This window comes from Dama dama, chromosome 19 (genome assembly GCF_033118175.1).
Source record: "Dama dama isolate Ldn47 chromosome 19, ASM3311817v1, whole genome shotgun sequence".
NCBI lineage: Eukaryota > Metazoa > Chordata > Mammalia > Artiodactyla > Cervidae > Dama > Dama dama.
Genome location: NC_083699.1, coordinates 41788635 through 41812692, shown reverse-complemented (window position 1 = coordinate 41812692; position 24058 = coordinate 41788635). Strand labels below are relative to the sequence as shown.

The following is a 24058-nucleotide window of genomic DNA, read 5'->3' as shown; positions in this document are numbered from 1 at the left end:
TATTAGTCTCAATTTTGCCATTTTCCAAGGGCTGCTGGATTTCAAATATTCCTGAGCTTGAGAATAATTCAAGAAGCGAACAGAGACCTAGTAAATTTATACATCATAAAATGTTAGAAATGGAATCATCAATAAAAATCTTCTTGTCCATTTTACATATGGGTTATTTAAAGAACATTTATTAAGGATCATATAGTTAGTGTTAGAACCAGAATGTAGGTCTTCAGATTCTTTTTCAAGTAATTTGATGGAGACATAAAAACACCTGTTCTTAAATCACCCTCTACTAGGATAAGTCACATGTCTCTACAGAATGATTTCATGTACCCTGGTGTCCTGCGTGCTTAGAGCGAACATTGGTCATCATACCCGTCATTATTCAAATTACCATATTGTGTGTGTATATATATATTCACATAATTCTGATGGTAAGTAAACCTATACTTGAAAATTGATATATACACATTCACACAGACACATATGTGTTACATGTTCACACTTTGGAAGAGATTCTAAACACATCATCATAGACTAAAAATCAGAAGTTAAAATCAGCCACCATATTCCTAAATAAACTAATGCCTTTGGAAAACCAGCCTACTGAACACTTATAAACCATATAGCCAGAATCTTTGGTCTTTAAGTCAAATAGCATGTGCCACAGTAGAAAAAACAGAATTTCTGATTGAGGAGATAATTGAATTATAAATAGATTATGACACATTTCTTTCCTCTATGCAAAGCTAAAATTACTGAAACGTGTATGTGATAAACTTCAAGGATTTTGCATTATATAGGCTATTTCCACAACTCTTATATGAGTTTTATGTATTTTCCTTCATATTTTGTACTTTTCTCAGTATCATTTATGCCATACAACTGGGGTTTAAGCAGATGATATAAAAAATGTATTATCAGATTTAAAAGGAAAACTTATGAGAATTCTGGCTAAAATTGTCCATAAATATTGATATAATTAAGAAAAATATTCCATGTAGTTTAATATACTGTAATTTAAAAGGTCATGGTGCCTCAAACTTTTTTTTTTTTGGTAAAAAGCTTAAATTTTAACATGTCAGCATTTTGATGTTTCATGATCTGGGAAATTAAATCAAGAATGATGATCTGCACTCAGTTTAAATCCTAATATACGACTATCACCTTTTGAAAATCCTCTGTGCAAAACGTATTTGATTTCTGAGCTCTGTTAACAGGTTCAGAAATGTTTACATCTCACACAATTGGAAAAGGAATCAAACAGGTGGTTCAAAGATTTCTTTGCTTCTACTCCATCTAGTGGCCATATTTGGAAATGTCCAATGTTTGAAAGTAAACCAGCTGGGAATACTATGTATGAATCGTTACTTTAATGAATCACTAACATATGTGAATTCACCAATTTCTGAATGCAAGTTCATTGTAATTTTGGTGTTTAAAGATGTGAAATCAAACACTACTCCCCTTTTAGATATTTATATTTTTAAGATAAAGGTGTACATAAAATGTACATAAGGGTACTAATTTAAACAATATTTTAATGAAAAAGTTCCAAGTTGAGAAGACATATTTGCCGAAATAAGTTCTACTTTAGATGAATGCATATGCTGGAGTTTAGGGGACATTTTGTAGCTAAGTAAAATTCTGAGGTAACCAGTGCCAATAACAAAGAGAAATGGGTAGTTTTCCTTTTTATCTCTCACCTCTTTGATTCTGGAGGGAAAAATTGATTTCCTTCTGAAGCAGGGAAATACCCCAACATTTGGCTACACAAGGGAGAATATTGTTCTAAATTCTTTACTTTCAAAAAATCTGCAATTTCCTTGGCGGTTCAGTGATTAGGACTCTATGTCTGGCACTGGGATTTGATCCCTGGTCCGGGAACTAAGGATCTTCCCAGGGAGCTAGTGAGAAAGCCATTGGGAAGTGGTAAAGCTCCCTGAGAAATGGTGAAGCTAGGGTCAACAGTACATGAACCGAGAACTTCCAAATGTTCAAGCTGTATTTAGGAAAGGCAGAGGAACCAGAGATCAACTTGCTAACATCCGTTGGATCATAGAAAAACCAAGAGAGTTCCAGAAAAACATCTACTTCTGCTTTATTGACTACTCCAAAACCTTTGACTGTGTGAATCATGACGAACTGTGGAAAATTCTGAAAGAGATGGGAATACCAGACCACCTGACCTGCCTCTTGAGAAATCTGTATGCAGGTCAGGAAACAATAGTTAGAACCAGACATGGAACAATGGACTGGTTCCGAATTGGGAAAGAAGTACGTCAAGGCTGTATTTTGTCAGCCTGCTTATTTAACTTATATGCAGAGTACATCAGGAGAAATGCCTGGCTGGATGAAGCACGAGCTGGAATCAAGATTGCTGGGAGAAATATCAATAACCTCAGATATGCCGATGACACCACCCTTATGGCAGAGAGTGAAGCAGAACTAAAAAGCCTCTTGATGAAAGTGAAAGAGGAGAGTGAAAAAGCTGGCTTAAAGCACAACATTCAAAAAACAAAGATCATGGCATCTGGTCCCATCACTTCATGACAAAAAGATGGGAAAACAATGGAAATGTGGCAGACTTTTATTTTTTGGGGCTTTAGAATCACTGTAGATGGTGACTGCAGCCATGAAATTAAAAGACACTTGCTCCTTGAAAGAAAAGCTATGACCAACCTAAATAGCATGTTAAAAAGCAGAGACATTACTCTGCCAACAAAGGTCCATCTAGTAAAAGCTATGATTTTTCCAGTAGTTATGTATGGATGTGAGAGTTGGACCATAAAGAAAGCTGAGCACTGAAGAAGTGATGCCTTCGAACTGTAGTGTTGGAGAAGACTCTTGAGAGTTCCTTAGACAGCAAGGAGATCAAGCCAGTTATTCCTAAAGAAAATCAGTCCTGAATATTCACTGGACAGACTGATGCTGAAGCCTAAGCTCCAATACTTTGGCCACCTGATGTGAAGAGCCAACTCATTGGAAAAGCCCCTGATGCTGGGAAAGATTGAAGGCAGGAGGAGAAGGGGACGACAGACAAGATGGTTGGATGATATCAACGACTCGATGGACATGAGTTTGAGCAAGCTTCAAGAGTTGGTGATGAACAGGGAAGCCTGGCGTGCTGCTGTCCATGGGGTCACAAAGAATTGAACGCGACTGAGCAAGTGAACTGAACTGAGTGGTAAATAACCTGCCTGCCAATTCAGGAGATGTAAGAGACATGGGTTTGACCCCTGGGTAGGGAAAATCCCTTGGAGGAGGGCATGACAACCTACTCCAGTATTGATGCCTGGAGAATCACATGAACTGAGGAGCCTGGCAGGCTACAGTCCATAAGGTTGCAAATAGTCAGACCCAACTGAAGTGATTTAGCAGCATGCACGTACAAGTAACTAAGACCCTACAAGCTGTGTGGTACAGCCAAAAAAAAAAAAAATTAAAGAAAAATCTGGAAGTTGTATAATTACTGAATGGTGGCTTAAGATTTACATTTATTCAAGACAAGTACGGCACAGAGCCTTCTCTGACTTTAATCATCACTTAGATATAAAGCAAAAGGAACTTTCTTTTGTCATACTTGGAAGAAACGTGGATTATTTTCAACAGCAGTATATTTGTGAAACACAGTTATTTAGGAATTTTAGTTTCTCTGTGCAAGTTTGAAAAAGATAAAATCTAATGAGTTCCATTCGCTTTACGAAAAACTAAACTCAGTGGGTCTGTGTTCCAAAAGTGTGTTTACAATCGTTTAGCTAAACTTCAGAACACATTTTCTCATAGAAGCAACATCATCAGTGGAACTTGTTTATTTCTTCACATACCTGAATTATGAGAGGTGATGCTCTCCATTTGATGAGGGTTAGTCCTTTGTGACCCCACGCGCCTATAACCCATACCAATAGCTTCAAGCAATTGATAGCTTCTTCTTCTAAGCTTTCCCAGAGACCTTTATGTGTAAACATACTCTCAATTCTTCCATCAGAGACAAAGCATTAAGTTGTCCCCATGCCCTCTCTTTAGTATTGTAAGATGCTGATGCCAAGACTCCATAATCACATAGAAGCAATAGCAACCACATGTGGATAAATGAGTCCTGACAAGCACCAGGGAATGAGCAGCTCAGAAAACTTAAAAGTAGATCCTATAGTCATGTATATAGGAAGGCTTTCCTGCCCTGCCTCATTTGCTTCAATTATCAGTGATTTTGCTATTCCTCCTCCAGAAACACAAAATCAGATTAATACTAAAGGCACCAGTAACTAGGAAGCTCTCTAAATTTACATCAGAAAGTTACTTTGACTTTGATAAAGCTGCTTAAGAAAAGCGACTCTCTCCAGCAAAGACAAGAGGAGTAACCAGAAAAGTGACTATTTTTTTCTGCTCTTCCCTTTCACACACACACACACACACACACACACACCCCTGGGTCTCAGGGTTTTTCACTTCTCCACTTACTTTTGACCTTCCACTTGTTGGCGCACAGTCTAAGTTAGTTAGCATTCAAGAACTTCAGGAAATTTTCCAACTATTATTCCTGAAGCTGCCTGTGAGAAAACTTAGCCATTGAATTTTATGGTGAAGGGAACCAAAGGTTCTTCTAATGGGCATCTATCAACTCAAGTCAATTCAGAAAATAGCTAATTAGAACCGGTCCATCTTATCAAATAGTCCAATAACTGGTACCACTTTCCTGCTTATATTTCTAAGCTGAACTATGGAATAAGTCTGGTTTCTATGTTTCTCAAGAAAGAAAAATGAACTCTGCTTAGATCAGATACTTTAAACATGGAAGCAAGACCCCTAAAATCCCATTGCTTCAGCTTATTTAGTTAAGGGAGCCTGCTTGCTTGATCTAAGCAGTACTTCTTTCCCTTATACCTTGTTCTCCCTAAGCAACTCCACCTGAGCCATGCACAAGCTTGGAAGGACTGTGCCAATCATTTCAGAGCCCTAGAGGCTATGGAGTGGGTCACCTAAAGGAGTGATGTGTTCTCATCACTAGGGGTATAGAAATATTGGCTGAGGACTACAGGGCAGGAATATTGTAACAGGAATTAAAATAGCCACTAAGATTAGACTTGAATTTTTAAAACTTTTGTATTTTGAAAAGTCCACAAACATAAATAACACTATTAAGGAATTAGAAAGTGTGCATCACTACCTGGGCTTCCCAGCTGGCACAGTGGTAAAGAATCTGTTTGCCAATGCAGGAGATGCAGGTTCAATCCCTGGGTCCAGAAGATTCCCTGGAGGAAGACTGGCAACCCGTTCCAATATTCTTACCTGGAAAATTCTATGGAGAGAGGAGCCTGGTGGGCTACAGTCCATGGGGTCACAAAGAGTCGAACACAACTAAGCATACACATCACTACCAATATCAATTATAATTACCAGCACTCCAGATTTCCCCTCGATTTGTTTTTGTCATTCTATAAATATTAAATGTATATTTACTTAGGCTGTGCTGGTACTAAAATTAGAGAAATGAATTAAAAGAGAGAGCCTTTGCTGTCAAGGGGTTTGCCAGCCACCAACACAGCATGTATTGAGCAGTTACCATGTGCCACCGACTGTGATGACATTTTACCTGATAACTTTATTTCCTGAATTAGGTATTATTTTGACCTTATCTTTGTCTCATAGATGAGGAAATTGGAAATGATCTATGTCTTCTTCAGCCCCAGGATTCCATTGTTCTTTTATTCAAAACTTGACTCAAGTAATTCAGCAGAAGGATAGAGAAGGGGGATTGTAGAAATGTTCACAGTATAGAAATTAAGAGTCATATTTTCACTTTTTTCCTCAGGCCTCTATAAAACCAAAGTGTGGGCGCATGATCAGCTTCTCGTCTGGAGGAGAGAACCCACATGGGGTGAAGGCAGTCACCAAGGGCCAGAGGTGTGCTGTGGCTCTGTGGTTTACCTTGGACCCACTTTATAGAGAATTGGTGAGTTTCTGACCCCTCACCCTCAGAAAATCAATGAGACACCCTATAGAACTGCTTCATGAACTAATTGACCTGAAAATTCTTATGAGTTGATTCATAACCCTTCAGGAATCTTAGAGATCATGGCGGAAAAAACTTTTACAGAATCCTTTCTGTCTTCTTTCCAATACTGGCTCTGTTTTCTAAGCAAGAACACATTTTCTTAATCAGATCCATGACTTAGCAATTACACATCTGATGCTTGCACTGTAAGTTTTAGGAAAAGGGGCTAAGAATGCAGTTCTTGATCAGATGGGTTTTTATAGATGAATGTTTGCAGAAATAGAAACCTCAGTGATATTCAGCACTCTCCTAATTAGTCCAGAGTTTATTAACAAATTGTAGCATCAGGAGAGAGCAATCATTTTCCCCTGGTCATCCGGAAGACTGATTGGTTTTCTCAACAAACCCTTAAAAAATTCACCAAATCATTGATGAAACACTTATAGAAATCAGTGAGGGGACATGAAAATTTATTATTTACTACTATTTAGTTAAATATTAAAATATTGTTATTCTCTTATAAGTGACTGAGGACACAGTCTGGATAAGAGACTGTAATCTCACCCTTCTGGATGTTCTGAGCAGAGGTTATTGTGTTTGTAAGTCTTCCCAAGTGACGCTAGTGGTAGGGAACCCACCTGCCAATGCAGGAGACATAAGAGACCTGGGTTTGATCCCTGGGTTGGGAGGATCCCCTGGTGGAGGGGGATAATAACCCACTCCAGTATTCTTGCCTGGAAAATCCCATGGACAGAGGAACCGGCTGGGCTACAGTCCATAAGGTCGCAAAGAGTTGGACATGACTAAAATGACAGCACGCACAGCACATGAAGCTATAGAGGAATGAATTAAATCCTACAGATACAGCCCCTGGGAGCATGTCTAGGCTCAACATAAGGAATAACTTTCAAATCGACTCCACCATTTGGTGGAATTCTCTTCTTTGGAAGCACAGGGTTACTTGTCATCGGATGACTCCAATCACAGCCTTAGCAACTTCTTGGCATAGAAAGCTGAGCCTGAACCTAAATTGTCATGGTAGGGGCTAAACCGAATGACTTCAAAGTCTCCTCCAGCCTTGAGTCTTAATGAAGCTATGAAATTCTAGTCTTTAAACTGGCATGTGAACCAGTTTTCCTCTTTAGATCCCTAAATTGGGTCCAATTGCATCAGAAACAGTTTAAAATGAGTTTCTCTTTCTTATATACTGTTTTTGCCATCCAAACATAACTCAGTTTTTAGGCCTCATTCCTAAACATTATTTCATATGTTTCACAAATGTTTATAAAAGATCTACTGTGTGCTTGGGAAACCACTCAGCGGGCCCCAGGGGTACATGATTGAACAAGGCAGAGCTTTGACCACAAGGAGCTTGGAGAGGCTAACAGGAAAACGATGGGGAGAAGACAGCCATCTGCGTTTGTAGGGAGATATCAAAGAAGACTTACTTACATAGAAAGCGTTAGTCGCTCAGTCGTGCCCAACTCTTTGCGACCCCATGGACTGCAGCCCACCAGGCCTCTGTCCATGGGATTTTCCAGGCAAGGAGTGCCATTTTCCTTTCCTTCTCCAGGACTGCTAATATAGGGCAACCCTAAAAGAGCAGAGGATGACAGCTGGGCACGAAAGAAAGAACAATCCTGCAGAGGGACCAGGACAGGGAGAGATCTGAAAACATCGCAAGGGACTGAGTAGTCTCCTTTACATGTAATTCCTCCCTCCCCTCGCCTCTTCATAGCCAAAATGCCAGCGTTCCCCACATCACCCCTTCTTGACTAAAGAATCTAGGTACATGAGTACACAGTGGAGATAACATTGTTGGATAATTGTCTGTTGTTTTTTAATCTTTAGTTTTCAACAAACACTTATCTGCTTTATTACTCAGTATCTCAGCGTCTCCTTCAAGATATTTGTTTCTATCAAAATAAGCTCTCTCTCACACACACACACAAATAACACAAAATTCTCTTTTTTCCTTCCTAACCTGAAAGTACTAGGGAAAATCCTCCAGTCTCCAGGCTGTGGCGACATCTAGTGGTCACAGAAGAAAATGACCAGAGCTTCTATGGCAGCTACCAGGAAAATCTTGCCTATGACATGATTCCGAGACTTGGCTCCACAATGTAGTCAACTGGGGGTCTTTACAAACTATTGACATTTTAGCTCCCACATTTAAAAATTCTAGATTGATTAATTTAGGTGTCAGAAGTTTTAAAAGTTTCCCAGATGATTTCAATGTGTAACAGTTTGAGAGTCCCTAAGTTGTTCAGTCGCTCAGCCATGTCTGGTTCTCATGGACTGCAGCATGCCAGACTTCCCTGTCCATCACCGTCTCCCAGAGTTTGCTCAAACTCATGTCCATCTAGTCGGTGATGCCATCCAACCATCTCATCCTCTGTCGTCCCCTTCTCCTTCTGCCTTCAATCTTTCCCAGTATCAGGGTCTTTTCCAGTGAGTTGTCTCTTCACATCAGGTGGTCAAAGTACTGGAGCTTCGGCTTCAGCATCAGTCCTTCCAATGAATATTCAGGGGTGATTTCTTTTAGGATTGATTGGTTTGATTTCCTTGAAGTCCAAGGGGCTCTCAAGAGACTTCTCCAATACCACAATTCGAAGGCATCAATTCTCTGGTGCTCAACCTTTTTTATTGTCTGGCTCACAGCCTTACATGACTTCTGGAAATACCATAACTTTGACTACATGGACCTTTGTCAAAAAAATAATGTCTCTGCTTTTTAATATACTGTCTAGGTTTGCCACTGCTTTTCTCCCAAGGAGCAAGCTCCTTTTAATTTCATGGCTACAGTCACAATCTGCAGTGATTTTGGAGCCCAAGAAAACAAAAGTCTGTTACTGTTTCTATTGTTTCCCCATCTATTTGCCATGAAGTGATGGGATCAGATGCCATCTTCTTTGTTTATTTGAATGTTGGGTTTTAAACCAGCTTTTTCACTCACTTCTTTCACCATCATCAAGAGGCTCTTTAATTCCTCTTTGCTTTCTGCTATAAGGGTGGTGTCACCTGCATATCTGAAGTTATTGATATTTCTCCCCCAAACCTTGATTCCAGCTTGTGCTTCATCCAGCCCGGCATTTTGCATGATGTGTTCTGCATATAAGTTAAATAAGCAGGATGACAACATACAGCCATGATGTACTCCTTTCCCAATTTTTTTTTTTCATTTATTTTTTATTAGTTGGAGGCTAATTGCTTTACAATATTATAGTGGTTTTTGCCGTACATTGAAATGAATCAGCCATGGATTTACATGTGTTCCCCATCCGGATCCCCCCTCCCACCTCCCTCTCCATCCCATCCCTCTGGGTCTTCCCAGTGCACCAGCCCTGAGCACTTGTCTTCTGCATCGAACCTGGGCTGGTGATCTGTTTCACCCTTGATAGTATACTTGTTTCAATGCTATTCTCTCTGAACATCCCACCCTCTCCTTCTCCCACAGAGTCCAAAAGTCTGTTCTATACATCCATGTCTCTTTTTCTGTTTTGCATATAGGGTTATCATTACCATCTTTTTAAATTCCATATATATGCGTTAGTATACTGTATTGGTGTTTATCTTTCTGGCTTACTTCACTCTGTATAATGGGCTCCAGTTTCATCCATCTCATGAGAACTTATTCAAATGTATTCTTTTTAATGACTGAGTAATATTCCATGGCATATATGTACCACAGCTTCCTTATCCATTCGTCTGCTGATGAGCATCTAGGTTGCTTCCATGTCCTAGCAATTATAAACAGTGCTGTGATGAACATTGGGGTGCATGTGTCTCTTTCAGATCTGGTTTCCTCAGTGTGTATGCCCAGGAGTGGGATTGCTGGGTCATATGGCAGTTCTATTTCCAGTTTTTTAAGAAATCTCCACACTGTTCTCCATAGCAGCTGTACTATTTTGTATTCCCACCAACAGTGTAAGAGGGTTCCCTTTTCTCCACACCCTCTCCAGCATTTATTGCTTGTAGACTTTTGGATAGCAGCCATCCTGACTGGCATGTAATGGTACCTCATTGTGGTTTGGATTTGCATTTCTCTGATAATAAGTGATGTTGAGCATCTTTTCATGTGTTAGCCGTCTGTATGTCTTCTTTGGAGAAATGTCTGTTTAGTTCTTTGGCCCATTTTTTAATTGGGTCATTTATTTTTCTGGAATTGAGCTTCAGAAATTGCTTGTATATTTTTTAGATTAATCCTTTGTCTGTTGCTTCATTTGCTATTATTTTCTCCCATTCTGAAGGCTGTCTTTTCACCTTGCTTATAGTTTCCTTTGTTGTGCAAAAGCTTTTAAGTTTAATTAGGTCCCATTTGTTTATTTTTGCTTTTATTTCCAATATTCTGGGAGGTGGGTCATAGAGGATCCTGCTGTGATTTATGTCAGAGAGTGTTTTGCCTATATTCTCCTCTAGGAGTTTTATAGTTTCTGGTCTTATATTTAGATCTTTAATACATTTTGAGTTTATTTTTGTGTATGGTGTAAGAAAGTGTTCTAGTTTCATTCTTTTACAAGTGGTTGACCAGGTTTCCCAGCACCACTTGTTAAAGAGGTTGTCTTTTTTCCATTGTATATCCTTGCCTACTTTGTCGAAGATAAGATGTCCATAGGTACGTGGATTTATCTCTGGGCTTTCTATTCTGTTTCATTGATCTATATTTCTGTCTTTGTGCCAGTACCATACTGTCTTGATGACTGTGGCTTTGTAATATAGTCTGAAGTCAAGCAGCTTGATTCCTCCAGTTCCATTCTTCTTTCTCAAGATTGCTTTGGCTATTCGAGGTTTTTTGTATTTCCATACAAATTGTGAAATTATTTGTTCTAGTTCTGTGAAAAATACGCATTGAATCTATAGATTGCTTTGGGTAGTATAGTCATTTTGACAATATTGATTCTTCCAATCCACGAACACGATATATTTCTCCATCTATTTGTGTCCTCTTTGATTTCTTTCATCAGTGTTTTATAGTTTTCTATATATAGGTCTTTCATTTCTTTAGGTAGATATACTCCTAAGTATTTTATTATTTTTGTTGCAATGTTTCCTTAATTTTTCTTTCTGTTTTCTCATTGTTAGTGTATAGGAATGCAAGGGATTTCTGTGTGTTAATTTTATATCCTGCAACATTACTGTATTCATTGATTAGCTCTAATAATTTTCTGGTAGAGCCTTTAGGGTTTTCTATGTAGAGGATTATGTTGTCTGCAAACAATGAGAGTTTCACTTCTTCTTTTCCTATCTGGATTCCTTTTATTTCTTTTTCTGCTCTGATTGCTGTGGCCAACACTTCCAAAACTATGTTGAATAGAAGTGGTGAGACTGGGCACCCTTGTCTTGTTCCTGACTTTAAGGGAAATGCTTTCAATTTTTCACCATTGAGGATAATGTTTGCTGTGGGTTTGTCATATATAGCTTTTATTATGATGAGGTATGTTCCTTCTATTCCTGTTTTCTGGAGTGTTTTTATCATAAATGGATGTTGAATTTTGTCAAAGGCTTTTTCTGCATCTATTGAGATAATCATATGGTTTTTATCTTTCAAGTTGTTAATGTGGTGTATTACATTGATTGATTTGTGGATATTAAAGAATCCTTGCATTCCTGGGATAAAGCCCACTTGGTCATGATGTATGATCTTTTTAATGTGTTGTTGGATTCTGTTTTCTAGAATTTTGTTAAGGATTTTTGCATCTATGTTCATCAGTGATATTAGCCCGTAGTTTTCTTTTTTTGTGGCATCTTTGTCTGGTTTTGGAATTAGGGTGATGATGCCCTCATAGAATGAGTTTGGAAGTTTGCCTTATTCTGCAATTTTCTGGAAGAGTTTGAGTAAGATAGGTGTTAGCTCTTCTCTAAATTTTTGGTAGAATTCAGCTGTGAAGCCATCTGGTCCTGGGCTTTTGTTTGCTGGGCGATTTCTGATTACAGTTTCGATTTCCATGCTTGTGATGGGTCTGTTAAGATCTTCTGTTTCTTCCTAGTTCAGTTTTGGAAAGTTATACTTTTCTAAGAATTTGTCCATTTCTTCTTATTAGCATATAGCTGCTGGTAGTAGTCTCATATGATCCTTTGTATTTCAGTGTTGTCTGTTGTGATCTCTCCATTTTCATTTCTAATTTTGTTGATTTGGTTCTTCTCCCTTTGTTTCTTGATGAGTCTGGCTAATGGTTTGTCAATTTTATTTACCTTTTCAAAAAACCAGCTTTTAGCTTTGTTGATTTTTGCTATGGTCTCTTTTGTTTCTTTTGCATTTATTTCTGCCCTATTTTTTAAAATTTCTTTCCTTCTACTAACCCTGGGGTTCTTCATTTCTTCCTTCTCTAGTTGCTTTAGGTGTAGAGTTAGGTTATTTATTTGACTTTTTTCTTGTTTCTTGAGGTAAGCCTGTATTGCTATGAACCTTCCCGTTAGCACTGCTTTTACAGTGTCCCATAGGTTTTGGGATGTTGTTTTTTCATTTTCTTTTGTTTCTATGCATATTTTGATTTCTTTTTTGATTTCTTCTATGATTTGTTGGTTATTCAGAAGCATGTTATTTAGCCTCCATATGTTTGAATTTTTAATAGTTTTTTTTCCTGTAATTGAGATCTAATCTTACTGTATTGTGGTCAGAAAAGATGACTGGAATGATTTCAGTTTTTTTGAATTTACCAAGGCTAGATTTATGGCCCAGGATGTGATCTATTCTGGAGAAGGTTCCGTGTGCACTTGAGAAAAAGGTGAAATTGATTGTTCTGGGGTGAAATGTCCTATAGATATCAATTAGGTCTAGCTGGACCATTGTGTCATTTAAAGTTTGTGTTTCCTTGTTAATTTTCTGTTTAGTTGATCTATCCATAGGTGTGAGTGGGGTATTAAAGTCTCCCACTATTATTGTGTTGTTGTTAATTTCCCCTTTCATTCTTGTTAGCATTTGCCTTACATATTGAGGTGCTCCTATGTTGGGTGCATATATATTTATAATTGTTATATCTTCTTCTTGAATTGATTCTTTGATCATTATGTAGTGTCCTTCTTTGTCTCTTTTCACAGCCTTTATTTTAAAGTCTATTTTATCTGATATGAGTATTGTGACTCCTGCTTTCTTTTGGCCTCCGTTTGCATGAAATATTTTTTTCCAGCCCTTCACTTTCAGTCTGTATGTGTCCCTTGTTTTGAGGTGGGTCTCTTGTAGACAGCATATATAGGGGTCTTGCTTTTGTATCCATTCAGCCAGTCTTTGTCTTTTGGTTTGGGCATTCAACCCATTTACATTTAAGGTAATTATTGATAAGAATGGTCCCGTTGCCATTTGCTTTGTTGTTTTGGGTTCGCGTTCATACAACCTTTCTGTGTTTCCTGTCTAGAGAAGATCCTTTAGCATTTGTTGAAGAGCTGGTTTGGTGGTGCTGAATTCTCTCAACTTTTGCTTGTCTGTAAAGCTTTTGAATTCTCCTTCATATCTGAATGTGATCCTTGCTGGGTACAGTAATCTGGGTTGTAGGTTATTCTCTTTCATTACTTTAAGTATGTTCTGCCATTCCCTTCTGGCCTGAAGAGTTTCTATTGAAAGATCAGCTGTTATCCTTATGGGAATCCCCTTGTGTGTTATTTATTGTTTCTCCCTTGCTGCTTTTAATATTTGTTCTTTGTGTTTGATCTTTGTTAATTTGATTAATATATGTCTTGGGGTGTTTTGCCTTGGGTTTATCCTGTTTGGGACTCTCTGGGTTTCTTGGACTTGTGTCACTATTTCCTTCCCCATTTTGGGGAAGTTTTCAGCTATTATCTCCTCGAGTATCTTCTCATGGCCTTTCTTTTTGTCTTCTTCTTCTGGGACTCCTATGATTCGAATGTTGGGGCATTTCACATTGTCCCAGAGGTTCCTGAGGTTGTCCTCATTTCTTTTAATTCTTTTTTCTTTTTTCCTCTCTGCTTCATTTATTTCCACCATTTTATCTTCTACCTCACTTATCCTATCTTCTGCCTCTGTTATTCTACTGTTGGTTCCCTCCAGAGTGTTTTTTATCTCATTTATTGCATTATTCATTTTTAATTGACTCTTTATTTCTTCTAGGTCCTTGTTAAACATTTCTTGCATCTTCTCAATCCTTGTCTCCAGGCTATTTATCTGTAACTCTATTTTGTTTTCAGGATTTTGGATCATTTTTATTATCATTATTCTAAATTCTTTTTCAGGTAGATTCCCTATCTTCTCCTCTTTTGTTTGGCTTGGTGGGTATTTTTCATGTTCCTTTACCTTCTGCATATTTCTCTGCCTTTTCATCTTATTTAGATTGCTGTGTTTGGGGTGGCCTTTCTGTATTCTGGTAATCTGTGGTTCCTTTTTATTGTGGAGGTTTCTCCCAGTGGATGGGGCTGCACGTTTGGCTTGTCGAGTTGCTGGTTAGGGAAGCTTGCGTTGGTGTTCTAGTGGGTGGAGCTGGATTTCTTCTCTCTGGAGTGCAATGGAGTGTCCAGTAGTGAGTTTTGAGATGGGTCTATGGGTTTGGTGTGACTTTGGGCAGCCTGTATGTTGACAATCAGAGCTATGTTCCTGCATTGCTGGAGAATTTGTGTGGTATGTCTTGCTCTGGAACTTACTGGCTCTTGGGTGGTGGTTGGTTTCTGTGTAAGTATGGAGGCTTTTGGATGATCTCTTATTAATTGATGTTCCCTGTAGTCAGGAGTTCTCTGGTGTTCTAGGTTTTGGGCTAAGCCTCTTGCCTCTGGATTTCAGTCTTATTCTTCCAGTAGCCTCAAGACTTCTCCATCCATACAGCACTGATAATAAAACTTCTAGGTTAATGGTGAAAGGATTCTCCACAGTAACGGACACCCAGAGAGTTTCACAGAGTTATATGAAGAAGAGGAGAGGGAGGAAAGAGATAGAGATGAGCAGGAGGAGAAAAAGGGATATTCAAGAGAAGAGAGACGGATCTAGGCAGTACTCTGTTCCCTAAATGTTCTCCGTAGCCCAGAACACCCACAGAGATTCACAGAATTGAGAAGAGAAGGGGGAGGGAGGAAATAGAGGTGATCTGGGGGAGAAAAAGGAGAGTTAAAAGGGGGAGAGAGTGATCAAACCAGTAATCACACTCCTGAGTAAAAATGGGTAGTGAAGGTTGGATTCTTAAATGTCCAAAATTGATATCAAATACTGAAAAACAAAGATTAAAAATCTAGAGTAGAGGTTAGAGTCTTAAAAATACAATATTAAAAAAAACAAAAACACAAAAAATTTAAGAAATATATACGAAGTTCACTTTAAAAATAGGGTCTTTTTTTTTTTTTTTTGCCAGGTTCTAGTGGGTTTTAAAAATGAAAATTAAGGAGTAATAGAGGACTTTAAAAAAAAAGAAAGAAAAAAAATTTTTTTAATTAAAAAAATAGTAAAAATATATCTAGGAATTTCTCTGGAGCTGTTGAGGTCAGTGTGGTTTCGGTTCAGTTTCAGATAGCTCCTCATTCCAGCTTACACTTCTCGATGTCTATAGGCCCCTTCCGGTGTAGTCAGTGTTACCTACAGGGATTTTAATCTGTTGCACCGGTCACTTCTGAAGCGGTTCCCTTTGTTTATTTGGCTTCTGTTTGCAGGTTTCTACAGTGTCTAATTTCCGCCCTGACACACGCGGGTGGAGGTGGTCTCTTGTTCAGGCTCGCTTGGTCAGTCGTGCTGTGGGGAGGGAGGGGCCCTGCAGACAAACTTCACTGGTGTGTGTGGGGAGGACTCGCAGTGTTCCGGCCACACTGGGTTTGCCCCCACTCACGGGGTGTGTGCTTTCCCCGTCTACACTGCTCAGGCTCCAGGCTGCTCTCCAGGGAGCGGGCCCTGAGTTGTATGCACTTCCCAGGCCTAAGCCGCTCAGGTTCAGGTTTTCGGGTACTCCACAAAGACGCAGACTCGGTTGGGCCTGCATTTTGTGCCTTCCCCGTCCGAGCAGCTCAGGCAACCAGGAGCCTGTTGAGCGCACTCTCCCCAGGTGCGGTGCGCCTTACCCCCTCCGCGGTCCCAGCCTCAGTTTCCAGGCGCGCTGGTCTGGTGCGCCTTGTGTCTCTTCTGGGGAGCTGATTTCTGGCTGTGACCCTCCCAGCAGATGTCAACTATCCAGAATCTCAGGAAGTCTTTGGTTAGAAGCTGGAAGCCTGTTTGCAGTTTGGTAGGGGATGCCGTCTCTGGGGCCAAGTTTGCCCCTACCCCCCCCCCCCCATTCCTGCCTCCGGCGGGGGATGGGCTGGTCCGCTGGCTAGCTCTTCTCTGGTATTCACTCAGTCCTTTGTTCTGAGAACGGGCAGGTAGTGCCTAAATTTAGGGCTTTTCCCAGGTTAATTCTCTCTCTCTTGCTATACCACAGTTTAAGTTGCTATCTCACCTTAGCTCCCTCCGATTGCCCTCAGGGCATTCAGGCTCAGTCCTTACCCTAAGCAATGCTGCCCGCTCCTCTCCGTTCAACTTCCACTTGCTGGTGGCGGATGCGAACATCTGAGGTACTTTTCTGCTGGGAGTTGTTTTTAGGCATGTAATCTGTGGGTTTTATTTATTTTTCCTCCCAGTTAGGTTGCCCTCTGAGATTCGAAAACTTCCCCCAGACCTGCCAGTGAGGGTTTCCTGGTGTTTGGAAACTGCCTCTATTAAGACTCCCTTCCTGGGACGGATCTCCATCCCTAACTCTATTGTCTCTCTTTTTATCTTTTATATTTTGTCCTTCCTCCTTTCAAAGACAATGGGCTGCTTTTCTGGGTGTCTGATGTCCTCTGCTAGCGATCAGAAGTTGTTTTGTGGAGTTTGCTCAGCGTTCAAATGATCTTTCGATTATTTGTTGGGGAGAAAGTGGTCTCTCTGTCCTATTCCTCCGCCATCTTAGCTCCTCCCCCCTCCTTTCCCAATTTTGAACCAGGAGTTAGGCACTTCCTTTCAGGTTAAATCCCTGAGCAAAGAAAGCAGCCTTTCAAGACGTCATCAGAGCTGGCAGACTTATGTGATCATTAGAGTTTACTTTAAAGGCATTGAATTCTCAAGGAGTATTAAGCGTCATAAATTCTTATGGATGCCCAACATTAGAAGCTTTGGTTCCTTGTTAGACAGTTCCATCTCTCTCTTCAACTTCTTTTCTTTCAAGAGAGACAAAATTGCAAAAGTCTCTTGTGCAGTCAGATCAGAGCATTTTGTATCTATATCAATTTGCTAATCAGTGAGGTGTGTTCCCTGTATTAATAAAGTAGTACTCATGCAGGGGCTTTACTAGTGGCTCCAAAGTAAAGTATCTGCCTGCAATGCAGGACACACAGGAGATGCAGGTTCAATCCCTGGGTTGGGAAGACCTGATGGAGGAGGAAATGGCAACCCACTCCGGTATTCTTACCTGGGAAATCCCATGGACAGAGAAGCCTGGCAGCCTATAGTCCATGGGGTCGCAAAGAGTCAGACACAACTGAGCATGCACACACAAACTCACACATTTTATTTGGACATTATGACAACAATTTAGTTTTCTGTTATTTAGTATATCTGGTCCTTGTAGGTGCTTTTATGTCAACATCATGCTCAATTATAAGCTCTTGAATAAAGGGGATTTTATTATCAAGTCATAAAATATACAAGTTCTTTGTATAACTTAATATGCTGGGAACTGTGCTGGGGACTACCTATAGGAGATACAAATTATTTTAGGCATAACTTTTATTTTCAGGGAACTTGAAGTCAAAGTGAAGAGACAATACAGGTACCTGAGTAATTAAAACACACGACAAAGTTCAGCAAGAATTATTAGAGCCAAAAATGCATGGTGTTCAGGGGACAGAAAGAGGGAACCAGCAAAGGTTTCATGGAGGAGATGGCATTTAATAGGAGCCTTAAAGGATGAGCATGATTTCTTAAGGGAGAGACATTTTTGGCATGTTAGACATCTACCCATGTATTTATTAATTAACTGTTATACTGTGCTGTGCTGTGTTCAGTCACTCAGTCATGTCTGACTCTTTGCAACCCTATGGACTATAGCCCACCAGGCTCTTGTGTCCATGGGATTCTCCAGGCAAAAATACTGGAATGGGTTGATGTGTCCTCCTCCAGGGGATCTTCCCAACCCAGGGATGGGACCTGTATCTCCTATATCTCCTGCATTGTAGGCCAATTCTTTACCACTGAGCCATCCTGCTAAATGTTAATTGCTTTTCTGGGCACAGGAAATAGAACGGTGCCCCCCAAATGATAAGATTCCCTGTTTTCATGGAGCTTAACTTCTAGTGGAAAAAGATGACAAATAAATAAAGAATAAACAGTTGAAGGATTTTAGGTAGTGAGAAATGATGTATGGGAAAGAAAACAGGACAACTGATTTGAAAGTAAAAAGAAGGGGGTAGCAAAGTGAAAAGGAACTAAAAAGCCTCTTGATGAAAGTGAAAGAGGAGACTGAAAAAGTTGGCTTAAAGCTCAACATTCAGAAAACCAAGATCATGGCATCTGGTCCCATCACTTCATGGGAAATAGATGGGGAAACAGTGGAAACAGTGGCTGACTTTATTTTTGGGGGGCTCCAAAATCACTGCAGATGGTGATTTCAGCCATGAAATTAAAAGACGCTTACTCCTTGGAAGGAAAGTTATGACCAACTAGACAGCATATTAAAAAGCAGAGACATTACTTTGCCAACAAAGGTCCGTCTAGTCAAGGCTATGGTATTTCCAGTGGTCATGTATGGATGTGAGAGTTGGACTGTGAAGAAAGCTGAGTATGAAGAATTGATGCTTTTGAACTGTGGTGTTGGAGAAGCCTCTTGAGAGTCCCCTGGATTGCAAGGAGATCCAACCAGTCCATCCTAAAGGAGATCAGTCCTGGGTGTTCATTGGAAGGACTGATGCTGCAGCTGAAACTCCATTACTTTGGCCACCTCATGTGAAGAGTTGACTCATTGGAAAAGACCCTGATGCTGGGATGGATTGGGGGCAGGAGGAGAAGGGGATGACAGAGGATGAGATGGCTGGATGACATCACTGACTCGATGGACATGAGTTTGAGTAAACCCCAGGAGTTGGTGATGGACAGGGAGACCTGGCGTGCTGCGATTCATGGGGTCACAAAGAGTCGGACACGACTGAGTGACTGAATTGAACTGAACTGAGCACAGTGTGAGTGGGCTCCCCAGACAAATGAAAGGAAGAAGCCAACCATGATAAAGGTCTTGGGAGGAGTGTTCCAGGGGAGAAGAGGTTGTAAAGGCCCAAAGATAAGAAGCACAGAATGGTCAAGAAGCAAAGAAGGCCAAGGTGGCTAGAACATTGTATGCGAGGTAGAGAATGGGCTGAAGAGAGAACACAGAACAGGCAACAGTTAGCCCTGATGAGCTGTTTAGGAAATATGAATTCTCTTCCAATGTATTCTTTAAGACGGCATAGAAAAAATCCAAACAAAATTTTTGACCTGCCCAATGGGAAAGAAGCCATGTCCCTTACCCTTTCCCCTGCCTCCCCTGGTCCTGGGAATTACAGGATAGGAAAGACTGCCGTAGCTAAAGTGTCATAGACTAGAGTCATAGTGGAGAAGGTGAAAAAGATGTGGGGGACTGGAGTTGTCATTTGGAAGTAGGCCAACTGGGTCAGTGGTGGGGGAGCAGTAAGAGAAACACAGGATGTGATGGAAGCAGCCTTCAAATCCTAGGGAAACTCAGCCTAGACTAGAAGGAGGAAGTCCTTCTCAGAGTGCTGTATTCAGAGATCTCATGGTAAGTCAGGAAGGTAGAGTGTAAGGGGAGGCGAAAGGAGAAGACAAGGTGAATTGAAGAAGAGAGAAATCTAAGTCCTTACAAAGCACATCAAGAAATGTGCACCCAGAGCATCCAGCAATGGGAACCCATGCAAGAGCTGTGAGTAGTGAACTGGAAAGGCAAGTGGTCATGATTCTAGTGCAGAGAGTCCAACAGGAGCATGTGGGAGGGGGTATGAAACGGATCAATTTGAAAACTACCACAGCAATTCAGTTAGGAGACAACAGGGTCCTCAAGCAGGAGCGCTTTTTTCCTGCCAGCGTGCAGTTGGCAACATTTAGAGTTTTTCTTGATTGTCACAACTCTGGGCTTGGTTCCACTGGCTACCTGTAGTAGGCAGAGCCAGAGACGCTGCTAAACACCCTCAATGCACAAGACACCTCTCCACACCCCCCAAACAATGAGGTATTATCTACTCTAAAATGTCAGCAGGGCCAAGCTTGAGAAACACTGACCTACACTAAGGCAACAGTTCAGTTCAGTTCAGTCGCTTAGTCGTGTCCGACTCTGCAACCCCATGGACTGCAGCATGCCAGGCCTCCCTATCCATCACCAACTCCCGGAGGCCACTCAGACTCATGTCCATCGAGTCAGTGATGCCATCCAACCATCTCATCCTCTGTCTTCCCCTTCTCCTCCTGCCCTCAATCTTTCCTAGCATCAGGATCTTTTCAAATGAGTCAGCTCTTTGCATCAGGTGGCCAAAGTATTGGAGTTTCAGCTTCAACATCAGTCCTTCCAAAACATTCAAGACTGATTTCCTTTAGGATGGACTGGTTGGATCTTCTTGCAGTCCAAGGGACTCTCAAGAGTCTTCTCCAACACCACAGTTCAAAAGCATCAATTCTTCGATGCTCAGCTTTCTTTATAGTTCAACTCTCACATTCATACGTGACCACTGGAAAAACCATAGCCTTGACTAGACAGACCTTTGTTGGCAAAGTAATGTCTTTGCTTTTTAATATGCTGTCTAGGTTGGTCATAACTTTCCTTCCAAGGAGTAAATGCTTTTTTATTTCATGGCTGCAGTCACCATCTGCAGTGATTCTGGAGCTCCCAAAAATAAGTCTCTCACTGTTTCCACTGCTTCTCCATCTATTTACCATGAAGTGATGGGGCTGGATGCCATGATCTTAGTTTTCTGAATGTTGAGCTTTAAGCCAACTTTTTCACTATCTTCTTTCACTTTCATTAAGAGGCTCTTTAGTTCTTCTTCACTTTCTGCCATAAGGGTGGTGTCATCTACATATCTGAGGTTACTGATATTTCTCCTGGCAATCTTGATTCCAGCTTGTGCTTCATCCAGCCCAGCGTTTCTCATGATGTACTCTGCATATAAGTTAAAGAAGCAGGGTGACAATATACAGCCTTGACATACCCCTTTTCCTATTTGGGACCAGTCTATAGTTCCATGTCCAGTTCTAACTATTGCTTCCTGACCTGCATACAGATTTCTCAAGAGGCAGGTCAGGTGGTTTGGTATTCCCATCTCTTTCAGAATTTTCCACAGTTTATTTTGATCCACACAGTCAAAGGCTTTGGCATAGTCAATAAAGCAGAAATAGATGTTTTTCTGGAACTCTCTTGCTTTTTTGATTATCCAGTGAATGTTGGCAATTTGATCTCTGGTTCCTCTAAGACAACGGTACATGCACTGAAATGAAAGGGGCAGAACAGAGAGGACTAGGTGATATATCAGATCCAAGAAACCATCATCAGGCTTTTGGGGTGAATGTGGAAGTCATGGTGGTCTTTACTGAGAGAGGAATTCTATGAAGAGGACAGAGTAGGTTTGCGGAGGAGAAGCTGGAGAATTCAGTTTGACTGCTGAGCTGAAGAACTGAATTGGAGATGTCTGTGGGACCAGAAATTAGAAATGGGAGTTGTAGTTGAATATATAAGATTTCTTGACAAGGGAGGAGTCTTGGAAGGTAATTGCTGAGTACACAGGGAAGTCAAGAGAAGACACCTGGATAGGGATGGAATGAGGCTACATCTTTAGCTGGATTTAGTGTCCATCCATGTACACATGATGCCTGGAAGTGTTGGGGGAGCATCTGGCGCTGGCATCACTTGTAACAGCGATGTTTATATTGTCTTTTTTTACAGGAGCGAATACAGGCCGATGAAGTGATCGCGATCCTGGATCAAGAACAGCATGGGAAGCACGAACTCAATATCAATCCCAAAGATGAGCTATAAAAATGAGAAAAAGAGTACTCTATCAAATATTTATTTAAATTGTTAATCTTATGAGAACTTTTTTATTTTTGTACAGAGCCACGGTATAAATTAACATGTTAATATGAGTCAGCGAATCTCCCTTCTGTGCCTAAGGATGCTTGCTTTGCCTCAGTCTGTCTGTCTGTCTTGGTTTTCCCAGCAGATTGTCTCTCAAAGCCCAGTCACCCCTTCCCCACCGTGCACATGCTCACGTGTGCGCGCGCACACACACACACACACACACACACACACTTCATTTGCTGCAGATCCTAAAACTCAAGCAGAAAGAATAAGTCCTTTCCTGGCGAAACAACTCCCATGCATGCCCAGATCTAAAGTTAGAGTGTGATTGGACTCAGAAGGCTTTTCTGGCTCTGTGCCTTTCAGCCAATGTCTCTCCCAGAGCTGATGGCTGTGACTCTGAAGAGTCTATGGCGAGGTCAGAACTGCTTCAAGTCACTGCCCTGAGGGCCCCCCAGGCTCTGCAAAGGAGCAGCTCTGATGAAGACTGTGAGATGGAGGGGTCAGCCTCCCCAGGCCTGGGTGGAGTTTTTGACTCTGGTGTTGTTAGCACAGAGCACCCTTACACTGGAAGCTTTGATTCACCCTCCACTATGCACTAGTCCAGAAAGGTCTGCCCTAGGATTGCTGTCTTTAAAAAGTGTTGTTCAAGGGTTGAAGTAGAATGGCTCTTCATCCCAGCAGTTCTGGAAGAAAATCTTTAATCCTACCTGAATGTGGGCACCATGGCTACATTGCCCGAGAGAGGGATGTTTTGTTCTTCAGGGAGAAAAAATGGATTTCTGGTTGATTCCACTCTTCATCTGAGTGTATTTTGAGCCCCCCTTCCCCTTCCCCCACCTTTGGCGCTCTCCAGCTCATGGATTTTAGTGTTTGTATCTGATTTGTTTAATAAAGGGAGGCTTGTTTTAATATCTAGCATTTGTTTTTCTTCTCCCAAATGTTTGGTTTATCTCCAGGTAATCCAAACAGGAGCTTTGGGGACCACCCAGGGATAATATTGGGTCACAGTTCATTTTGTTGGCAGGGGCTTGGGGCTGCAAGGAAGGTATGAGCATTCCTTCTGAAGAAACAGAGATGGTTAGCAAAAAGATGTTAATCCAGAGAATATCTGGGGTCCTTGATGCTGGTTCTAAGGAAGATACTGCCAAGATAGTATTTTACGGGGGTGGGGAATGGGGTTATTCTGGCCGAGAGAGTCTGCTCCACTAAACCAGGGGAGATCACCTGCCTCTTTGATGAGCAGTGGTAGAGTCTGTAGCCCTTAAGAAAACCAACAGATAAAAACATTTTCTAGGGACTTATCTGGTGGTCCAGTGGCTAAGACTGCTCCCAGTGCAGCAGATCCAAGCTCCATCCCTGGTCAGGGAGCTAGATCCCACATGTTGCAACTAAAATCCCGTACTAAGAACTCTGCAAGATAGTCTGCAACATGCTGCAGTGAAAATCGAAGATCCCATGTGCTGTAATGAAGACCCAGCACAGCCAAATAAATACTTTTTAAAAATAGCAAAAATATATTCAATCATTATTTAAAAATTGATAGAAATCACATTTGCTTTCTGCCATTTATGATCTTGGGTAGTGGTAAGAACATTCATCCTTTGAGACTGAAAAATTGAGTCATAATGACTTGTGTGCCATCTGTTTTTCACCCAACCCTCTGGTTGGGGGAGTGGAAAGACCATTAGATTATAATCCCAGCCCGATCAAATATGCTATGCTGTGTGACCCGGAGCTAGTCTCTTTCCCTTTCTGGGCTTCAGTCTCCTCTAAAAATGACATCATTGCCAGTAATTGTTTCCAGAAATCGTCCCTCTTGATCTAACAAAACAAAGCCAAAAAGAAAACAAACCTAAAAATCTGATTTTAGAAATATTCACAAATACCAAATTTACTTTTACTAACATTTGGAGAATTGTGAATGGGTTCATTATGTGTGCATGTGATTTTAAAACCCGGAACCTAATTTTAGGTCTGAAATTCCCTGAGCTTTGGAACAGGAGGTTGCTATTTGTCTGCTCCTTTACTGAGAAGTGTTTGCTGACGCTCAGATTTGCTGATAGGAGGTTCTGGC

The 24058-nt window shown here is 40.8% G+C and overlaps 1 protein-coding gene across 1 annotated transcript in view; it reads left to right on the top strand.

The window, feature by feature from the left end:
• Nucleotides 1-22893, top strand: part of P3H2 (prolyl 3-hydroxylase 2) — a 171894-nt gene extending 149001 nt beyond the window's left edge. The window contains exons 14-15 of the mRNA XM_061166822.1: nt 5807-5947; nt 21847-22893. Coding sequence (XP_061022805.1) covers nt 5807-5947; nt 21847-21939 — 234 coding nt within the window. The 3' untranslated portion in view covers nt 21940-22893. The remainder of the gene's footprint in view (nt 1-5806; nt 5948-21846) is intronic.
• Nucleotides 22894-24058: the final 1165 nt, after the last annotated feature.